This window comes from Scyliorhinus canicula, unplaced genomic scaffold, assembly GCF_902713615.1.
Source record: "Scyliorhinus canicula unplaced genomic scaffold, sScyCan1.1, whole genome shotgun sequence".
Classification (NCBI taxonomy): Eukaryota; Metazoa; Chordata; class Chondrichthyes; order Carcharhiniformes; family Scyliorhinidae; genus Scyliorhinus; species Scyliorhinus canicula.
In genome coordinates, this window is record NW_024055820.1 from 524,466 (window position 1) to 534,931 (window position 10,466).

The 10,466-nt window shown below is 47.9% G+C and overlaps 1 protein-coding gene across 1 annotated transcript; it reads left to right on the forward strand.

Annotated features, from left to right (window-relative positions):
- Positions 1 to 1,135: 1,135 nt before the first annotated feature.
- On the forward strand, positions 1,136 to 1,774 carry LOC119961122 (gastrula zinc finger protein XlCGF49.1-like; the record flags this gene model as incomplete). Its single annotated transcript, XM_038788624.1, has 1 exon — positions 1,136 to 1,774. A coding segment is annotated over one exon (630 nt), but the record flags the coding sequence as incomplete, so codon positions are not given.
- Between the last annotated feature and the right edge of the window lie 8,692 nt (positions 1,775 to 10,466).

The following is a 10,466-nucleotide window of genomic DNA, read 5'->3' on the forward strand; positions in this document are numbered from 1 at the left end:
TGTAATATAAGACTGTAGCTAGTTATAGATTTCCAGTCATCTTCCACAGGGACCAGTTGTATCTGGGGGTCATTGAATATATTGAAACACAAGTTTGACAGATATTTTATTGACAATGGAGTTATGGGGAACAGATAGGAAAATAGAGAGAAAGCTGAGGTGAGGAGGGATCTCTTCACTCGAGGATGTGGTGAAGCTTTGGAATTCGCTACCCCAGAGGAATGTCGAGCCTCAGTCATCAGGGATGTTCAAGACAAATATTGATAGGTTTCTAGATATTGAAGATATCGAGGGATATGGGGACCGTGTGGGAAAATGGTGCTGAGGGAGATCGGCCAAGGATCTCATTGAATGGTTGAGCAGACTCGGTGGGCCGAATGCCCTACTCTTGCTTCCATTTTAATCTCTGTGTCCTGGTCAGGAGGCAGTGAGCTGAGCTGGGATCTGTCAATCAACATGAATCAGCCCTTCAGGAGAATTGGGAGGGTGAATATTAGATACAGCAGAGTGAGAATGGAGGGAGATTGTGTGGGATGGAGATTTACAGCTTTTGGAGAACGAGAGAGGAAATAATGTCCCATAGGAACTAGAATTGTCTGTTCTGAATTTCTATCCCATACCAACAATTATGACTTTTGTGAATTGTTTTTAAAGGATATTGGAAGAGGAGGAATTACAGATAGAAATCTCAAACATCACAATTCGATACGACAAACTCACTTCATTCCTTCTGATCTGAATATCATCGGTGCAAAGAAGAAATGTTTGTCCGATCTGTCGGCGCCAAAATGTTTTAAACGCGAGCGTGACTGGAAAAGCGCCGAGACTCACACAACACACACCTGAGTGAGTGTGTCCCAGTGAACTGACTGTGGAAAGATCTTTAACCAGTTACACAGCCTGAAAAAACATTCACAGTGAGGAGAGACTGCGCACATGTTCCGTGTATAGACAAGGCTTCCACTGATTGTCCAATCTGGAGAGACACGAGGAGACCCAAAACATGGAGAAACCGTGGAAATGTGGGGACTCTGAGCTGGAGGTTCATCGTCGCAGTCACACTGGGGAGAGGCCATTCACCTGCTCTCAGTGTGGGAAGGGATTCATTGATTCATCCACCCTGCAGAGACATCAGCGAGTTCACACTGGGGAGAGGCCATTCACCTGCTCTCAGTGTGGGAAGGGATTCACTCAGCTATCCAGCCTGCAGACACATCAGCGAATTCACACTGGGGAGAGGCCATTCACCTGCTCTCAGTGTGGGAAGGGATTCATTGATTCATCCACCCTGCAGAGACATCAGCGAGTTCACACTGGGGAGAGGCCATTCACCTGCTCAGAGTGTGGGAAGGGCTTCACGCGGTTATCCAGCCTGAAGGCACACAAACAAATTCACACTCGGGAGAAGCCATTCACCTGCTCTCAGTGTGGGAAGAGATTCCGTGCTTCATTCTCCCTGCGAAGACATCAGCAAATTCATACTGGGGAGAAGCCATTCACCTGCTCTCAGTGTGGGAAGGGATTTGCTCTGTTATCCACCCTGCAGACACACCAGCGTGTTCACACTGGGGAGAAGCCATTCATCTGCTCTCAGTGTGGGAAGGGATTCGCTCACTTATCCACCCTGCGGAGACACCAGCGAGTTCACACTGGGGAGACGTCATTCATCTGCTCTCAGTGTGGGAAGGGATTCAGTGATTTTTCCATCCTGGAGAGACACCAGTGTGTTCACACTGAGGAGAGGCCAGTCACCAGCTCTCAGTGAGGGAAGGGATTTATTGATAGATAGATAGAACAGTACAGCACAGAACAGGCCCTTCGGCCCTCGATGTTGTGCCGAGCAATGATCACCCTACTTAAACCCACGTAACCCGTATACCCGTAACCCCGTAACCCAACAATCCCCCCATTAACCTTACACTACGGGCAATTTAGCATGGCCAATCCACCTAACCCGCACATCTTTGGACTGTGGGAGGAAACCGGAGCACCCGGAGGAAACCCACGCACACACGGGGAGGACGTGCAGACTCCACACAGACAGTGACCCTAGCCGGGAATCGAACCTGGGACCCTGGAGCTGTGAAGCATTGATGCTAACCACCATGCTACCGTGAGGCCCCTATTGCTTCATCCACCCTGTGGAAACATCAGCGGATTCACACGGGGAGAAGTCATTCATCTGCTCCCTATGTGGGAATGGATTCACACAGTTATCCAGTCTGCAGAAGGGATTACATAGAAACATAGAATATAGGAGCAGGAAGAGGCCATTTGGTCCGACGAGCCTGCTCTACCATTCATCGTGATCGTGGCTTGTCTCCAACTCAATAGCTTAATCCTGATTTCCCCTCCATATCCTTTGATCTCTTTCGCCCTAAGTGCCATATCTAACTGCTTCTGCTGTGTGGGCAGCACAGTGGTTAGCACTGTGGCTTCACAGTGCCAGTGTCCCAGGTTTGACTCCTGGCTTGGGTCACTGTCTGTGCGGAGTCTGCATGTTCTCCCCATGTCTGCGTGGGTTTCCTCCAGATGCTCCGGTTTCCTCCCACTCGTCCCGAACGTTGTGCTGTTGGGTAATTTGGATATCTTGAATTCTCCCTCGGTGTACCTGAACAGGCGCCGGAATGTGGCGGCAAGGAGCTTTTCACAGTAACTTCAATGCAATGTAAGCCTACTTGTGACAATAAAGATTATTATTATTCTTGAAAACATGCAATGTAATGGCCTCAACTACTTCAAACAACAAAGAAGAACAATACAGCACAGGAACAGGCCCTTCGACCCTCCAAGTCCGTACCGTCATGATGGCAACCTTTGCTGAAACCCTCAGCACTTCCTTGTGCCGTATCCCTCTATACCCATAGAACATAGAACAGTACAGCACAGAACAGGCCCTTCGGCCCTCGATGTTGTGCCGAGCCATGATCACCCTACTCAAACCCACGTATCCACCCTATACCCGTAACCCAACAACCCCCCCCCCTTAACCTTATTTGGACACTACGGGCAATTTAGCATGGCCAATCCACCTAACCCGCACATCTTTGGACTGTGGGAGGAAACCGGAGCACCCGGAGGAAACCCACGCACACAGGGGGAGGACGTGCAGACTCCACACAGACAGTGACCCAGCCGGGAATCGAACCTGGGACCCTGGAGCTGTGAAGCATTTATGCTAACCACCATGCTACCCTGCTGCCCCATGCTACCCTGCTGCATCCTTTCCATGTATTTGTCAAGATGCCTTTTTGAACGGCGTTAATGTATCTGCTTCCACAACCTTCCCTGGCAACGCGTTCCAGGCACTCACCACCCTCTGTTTTTAAAAAAAATCCTTCCATGCACATCTCTAAACTTTGCCCTAAGGACGTTTAACCTATGCCCCCTGGTGACTGACCTCTCCACCCTGGGAAAGAGTTCCTCCCCCTCCACTCTATCCATGCCCCTCATAATCTTGTCGACCTCTATCAGGTCATCCCTGAACCTCCGTCTTTCTAATGAAAACAATCAGAGTCGATTCAGCCTCTCCACATAGCTAACACCCTCCAGACCAGGCACAATCCTGGTCAACCGCCTCTGCACCCTCTCCACATCCTTCCGGTAGTGTGACGACCATAATTGTGCGCAATATTCCAAGTGCAGCCTCACTAAGGTTCTATACAGCTGCAGCATGACTTGCCAGTTTTTATACTCAATGAAGGCAAGCGTATTCTTTCTTGTCTACCTTGTCCAATTGAGTTGCCACCTACAAAGATCTGTGGACCTGCACACCCGGAGCTCTCTGACTTTCTGTATTCCGAAGACTTTTACCATTTATGGAATATTTTCCTTCTGTTAGACCTACCAAAATGCATTCCCCCTCATTTGTCCGGATTAAACTCCATTTGCCATTTATCTGCCAAGTCTCCACCCTATCTATGTCCTGCTACATTTTCCGACAATTCTCACCACTATCTATCACTCCACCAACCTTGGTGTCATTCACGAACTTATAAGACCAGCAACATTTTCCTCCAAATGGTTTATGTACACTGCAAACAACAGAGGCCAAGGCACAGATCCCTGTGGAACACCACTAGTCACAACCTTCCATTCAGGAAAAACATCCTTCTACTGCTTCCCTTTGCCTTCTCTGACCAAGCCAGTTCTGTACCATTCTTACCACCTCACCTCTGATCCCACGTGACTTCACCTTTTGTACCAGTCTGCCATGAGGCGCCTTGTCAAAGGCTTAATTGAATTCCATGTAAACAACATCCACTGCCCTCCCCTCATCAATCATCTTTGTTACCTCATCAAAAAACTCAATCAAGTTAGTGAGGCACGACCTCCCCTTCATAAAACCATGCTGTCTATCACGAGTTCATTTGTTTCCAAATGGTTTTAAGTCCTGTCCTAAAGAATTCTCTCCAGTAATTTACCTACAACCGAGGTGAGGCTCCTTGTCTATAGTTTCCGGGATTATCCTTGCGACCTTTTTTAAACAGCGGTACCACATTAGCTATTCTCCAGTCCTCTGGGATCTCACCTGTAGCCAATGAGGATACAAAGATGTCAGTCAAGGCCCCAGCAATTTCCTCCCTTGCTTCCCTCAGTATTCTGGGATAAATCCCATTTGGCCAAGGAGACGTATCTACCTTAATATATTTTAAAAGACCCAATACCACCTCCTTTTCGATGTTAACATGATCCAGACTGTCCACACACCTATCCAAGAATGAACTTCCACAAAGTCCCTCTTTAGTGAACACTGATGCAAAGTATTCATTTCCTCTGGCTCAACACATAGATTCCCTGCACTTAAGTGGTCCAATCCTTTCCCTGGCCACCCTCTTGCTTTTTACACATGAATAAAAAGCTTTGGGATTCACCTTGATCCTACTTGCCATGGACTTTTCATGACCTCTTCCAGTCCTCCTAATTTCCCGCTTCAGTACATTCCTACTTTCTTTATACTACTCGAGGGTTTTGACTGTCCCCGTCCTTCTAGACCGTACAAAAGTCTCCTTTTTCTTTTTGACTAACTTCACGTTATCCCTCGTCTTCCAAGACTCCCTAAACTTCCCATACTTACCCTTCATTCTTTCAGGAATGTGACTTTCCTAAATCCTAATCAACTGCCGCTTGAAAGACTCTCACATGTCCGATGTTGATTAACTATCCAACAGTCGCACCCAATCCAAATTCTTCAATTCCTGTCTAATGTTATCGTAATTTGTCTTTCCCCAGTTTAGCACCGTAACGTGAGGGTTACCCCTGTCCAAAAGTACCCTAAAGCATACACAATTGTGGTCACTACTCCCAAAATGTTCCCCTACTGAAACCTCAACCACCTGTCCAGGCTCATTCCCCAATACCAGATGCAGTACTGCCCCTTTGCTATGTTGAACTATCTGCACATTGCATCAAGTAACAAATTCCACATGCTCACCACTCTGGTGAAATTTCTCCTCATCTCTGTCCTAAATGGTCTACCCCGCATCCTCAGACTGTGACGTCTGGTACTGTACACTCCCACCATCAAACCTGTCAAGTCCTGTTAAAATGTTATAGGTCTCTGAGATCCCCACCCTCCCTCACCCTCCCTCATTCTTCTGAACTCCAGCGAATACAATCCTAACTGATTCCACCTCTCATACGTCAGTCCTACCATCCCAGGAATGAGTCTGGTAAACCTTCGCTGCACTCTTTCTCGAGCAAGAACATCCTTCCTCGGATAAGGAGACCAATACTACACACAATATTCCAGGTATGGCCTCGCCCTGTCCTGTATAATTGCAGCAAGATATTCCTGCTCCTGTACTCGAATCCGCTCGCAATGAAGACCGGCATATCATTTGCCTTCTTTAACGCATTTCTCCAAATTATACTGTATCTGCCATTCATTTGCCCCTCACTCAACTTGTCCCAATCACACTGAAGGATCTCTGCATCCTCCTCACAGCTCACCCTCCCACGCAACATGTGTCATCTGCAAATTTGGATATGATCATTGAAATCATTAATATATAGGATGGTGCAGTGGTTAGCACAGCTGCCTCATGGAACTGAGGATCAGGATTCACTCCCGGCCTTGGGTCACTGTCCATGTGGAGACAGGTTCTCCCCGTGTCTGCATGGGTCTCACCCCCATAACCCAAAGATGTGCAGGGTAGGTGAGTTGGTCACACTAAATTGCCCCTTAATTGGAAAAAAAGAATTGGGTACTTTAATTTTTTTTAAAAAATCATTAATATGAATACCTTGCATCCGAGCACCGATCCCTGCGGTACCCCACTAGTCACTGCTTGCCAATTTGAAAAAGACCTATTAATACCTACTCTTTGTTCCCTGTCTGCCAACCAGTTTTCTATTCACTCCCATGTGCTTTTATTTTACACACTAATTTCTTATACAGGACGTTGTCAAAAGCCATCTGAAAGTCCAAATATAATAATAATAATCACTTATTGTCACAAGTAGGCTTCAATGAAGCTTCTGCAGAAAGCCCCCAGTCGCCACAATCTGCCGCCTGTTCGGGGAGGCTGGTACAGGAATTGAACTTGCGCTGCTGCCTTGTTCTGCATTACAAGCCAGCTATTTGGCCCAGTGTGCCAAACCAGCCCCTATACCACATCCACTGGCTCTCCCTCATCAACTCTACCAGTTACACCCTGGAAACATTCCAGTAGATTTGTCAAGCATGATTTCCCCTTCATCAATCCATGCTGACTCTGTCCGATCCTGCCACTGGTTTCTCAGTACTTTGCTATAAAACCGTTGATAATTGATGCTAGTATTTTCCCCACTACTGACGTCACGCTTACTGGTGTACAATTCCCTGTTTTCTCTCTATCTCCCTTTTTAAATAGTGGAGTTACATAAGCCACCCTCCAATCTGCAGGAATTGTTCCAGAGTCTATAGAATCCTGGAAGATGACCACCAATATATCCACTATTTCTAGAGTCACTTCTTTAAATCCTTTGGTTGCAGATTCTCAGGCCCTGGGGATTTATCAGCCTTCCATCCCATCAATTTCCCCAACACCATTTCTCTACTAATATTAATCTCCTTCAGTTCCTCCCTCTCACTAAATCCTGCATTCCCCAACATTTCTGGGGCAGGATTTTCCGACCCCCCGCCAGGTTGGAGAATCGCAGTGGGGCGGCGGCACCTCTGCCAGCTGCCAAATTCTCTGACTCCGATGATTTGCCGGGGGGGGGGGGAATCGCGCCGCACCAGTATGCGGCCACTGGCCACCGCCCCCCCCCCCCCCCCCCCCCCCCCCGGTGATTCTCTGGGCCGAGTGGCCACCTGATTTTTTGCCTGTCCCACCGGCGTAAATTAGAGTAGGTACTTACTGGTGGGACCTGGTGGCATAGGCGGCCTCCGGAGTCCTCGAGAGGGCACTGGGGGATCTGGCCCCAGGAGGTGCCCACACGGTAGCCTGGCCCGCGATCGGGGCCCACCGATCTGCGGGCAGGCCCGTGCCGCGGGGGCACTCTCATCCTCCGTGTCGGCTGCTGTGGTCCTCCACCATGGCCAACGCGGAGAAGATACTCCCTGCGCAAGCGCTGGGATGATGCCAGCACACACTAGCACTTGCCGCATGCGCCAACTCGCGCCAGCTGGTGGAGGCCCTTCGCCTCCAGTTGTCATGGTGCCAAGCCCCTTGCCAGCCAGCAAGGCGCAAACCACTCTGGCGCTGGCATAGTCTCTGACTGTGCTGAGGATTCTGCACCTTTGGGGTGGCCCGACGCTGGAGTTGTTCACGCCACTCCTTCCCGCCGGACTTGCCCGGCCCACCAATTTCCGCACTATCCCGCCCCGGTATCTGATTTGTGCTCTCATTTGTGAAGACAGAACCAAAGTATATATTTATTTGCTCAGCCATTTCTTTGTTCCCTATTATACATTCCTCTGTTTCTGGCTGGAAGGAACCTACATTTGTCTTCACCAATCTTTTTCTCTTCACTTACCTATAGTAACTTTTACAATCAGAATAATTTCCTGTTTTATTCCATTCCCACTGCAGTTTGGGGGTCTGTATACGATGCCTATTTTTTTTTTGCCCCTTGGTGTTTCTCAGTTCTACCCATAGAGATTCCACATTGTCGGAGCTAATGTCCTTCCTCACTATTGTACTAATTTCCTCTTTTTTTTAATAAATTTAGATTACCCAATTATTTTTTCCAATTAAGGGGCAATTTAGCGTGGCCAATACACCTACTCTGCACATTTTTTGGGTTGTGGGGGCGAAACCCACGCAGACACGGGGAGAATGTGCAAACTCCACACGGACAGTGACCCAGAGCCGGGATCGAACCTGGGACCTCAGCGCCGTGAGGCGGTTGTGCTAAGCACTAGGCCACCGTGCTGCCCCTAATTTCCTCTTTAACCATGGGTAGCACGGCAGCACACTGGGTCATTGTCTGTGCAGAGTCTGTGTCTGTGTGGGATTCCTGCGGTTGCTCCCGTTTCCTCCCACAAGTCCTGAAAGGCGTGCTGTGAGGTGAATTGGACATTCCGAATTCTCACTCTGTACCCAAACAGGTGCCGGAATGTGTCGACTGGGGGATTTTCACAGCAACTTCATTGCAGCGTTAATGTAAGCCTGCTTCTGACAAGAGTAAAGATTTTTATTATTAACCAACACTGCTATTGCACAGCCTTTTCCTTTTTGTCTGTCCTTCCAAAATACTGAATATATTCAGTTCCCATCCCTGATTATCCTGCAGCCATGTCTCCATAATCCCGACTATCTCACGCGATTCACTTGGTTATGCCGTCTGCAGTCACACCAGAGAGTTCACACTGGGGAGAGGCTGTTCACCTGCCCTCAATGTGCGAAGGGGTTTTGTAATTCATCGCACTTCCTGAGACACCAACAAGTTCACAACTGATTACAGGGATTGGATTCTGCTGTTATTATTTCTGTTCTCAATTACATCCAGGACTGCATTTTGTTCATTCTGTTGGTCAATGGGGATGGGCGGAGGTTTTCTTTCTGCTGGACTGGCCGGTCTCACGGCTTTGTCTCCAGTGGGCTGATTCTCTCTCAACCTTCTTGCGAACATCTGGTTTCACATTTCACAGGGATCAGAGTGAAAGGGGGTTTGGAGGTTAGAAGATATTTCATGATCAGGGGAATAGATGGAGTAGACAGTCAGAGATTATTTCCCCCGGGTAGAACAAACCGTTACACGGGGACATAAATTTAAGGTGAATGGTGGAAGATATAGGAGGGGGTTGTCTGTGCTGTATTTTTTATGTTTGATGACCATTTCTGTTTGGAAACCGCCAAAATCATGCCACATTGCCATGAAGATGGGGCGGTGGTGGTTACATGGTGTTTAATTTATCTTGGTGCTTCTCACAGAATAAAATTATTAGGGTATGAGGGGCAAGTTATCTGAGGTGCACTGGGAAACTACAGTAAATAGTATGGTGGGAGACAGGCAGTCACTAATATTTAAGGAATTATTCCAGATTTACATGGGGCTCGGTTAGCTCAGTTGGCTGGATGGCTGGTTTGTGCTGAGTGACACCAACAGCACAGGTTAAATTCCCATAATGGCTGAGGTTAGCCATGGTCTGTGTCAGTATTTATGCTCCACATGATCCTCCACCCACTCCTCTATATCTCACTTCATCAGCATCTCCCTCTATTCCTTTCTCCCTCATGTATGTATCTGGCTTTACGTTCATTGGATTCATGCTGTTCACCTCAACCACTCGGTGTGGTAGTGAGTTCCACATTCTCACCACTCGCTGGGTAAAGAGGTTTCTACTGAAATTCCTATTGGATTATTGAATCCCTTTATCATTTTAAAGATTTCCATCAGGTAATCCATAAGTCTTCTCTTTTCCAGAAAAAAAGCAGCCCCAGCCTTTCCTGAGTGTTAAATGCTCTCAGTTTTATATATTAGAACAAAGAACAAAGAAAAGTACAGCACAGGAACAGGCCCTTCGGCCCTCCAAGCCCGTGCCGACCATGCTGCCTGATCAAAATAAAATCTTCTACACTTCCTGGGTTCGTATCCCTCTATTCCCATCCTATTTAGCTGGTTTAGCCTATTTAGCCCATCCTATTTAGCTGGTTTAGCTCACTCAGCTAAATCGCTGGCTTTTAAAGCAGACCAAGCAGGCCAGCAGCACGGTTCGATTCCCGTACCAGCCTCCCCGGACAGGCGCCGGAATGTGGCGACTAGGGGCTTTTCACAGTAACTTCATTGAAGCCTACTCGTGACAATAAGCGATTTTCATTTCATTTTCATTTTCATTTTCGTGTTTTTGTCAAGTTGCCCCTTAAATGTCACTATTGTCCCTGTTTCCACCACCTCCTCCGGCAGCGGGTTCCAGGCACCCACTACCCCCTGTGTAAAAAAAAAAAAACTTGCCTCGTACATCGCCTCTAAACCTTGCCCCTCGCACAATAAACCTATGCCTCCTAGTAATTGACCCCTCTACCCTGGGGAAAAGC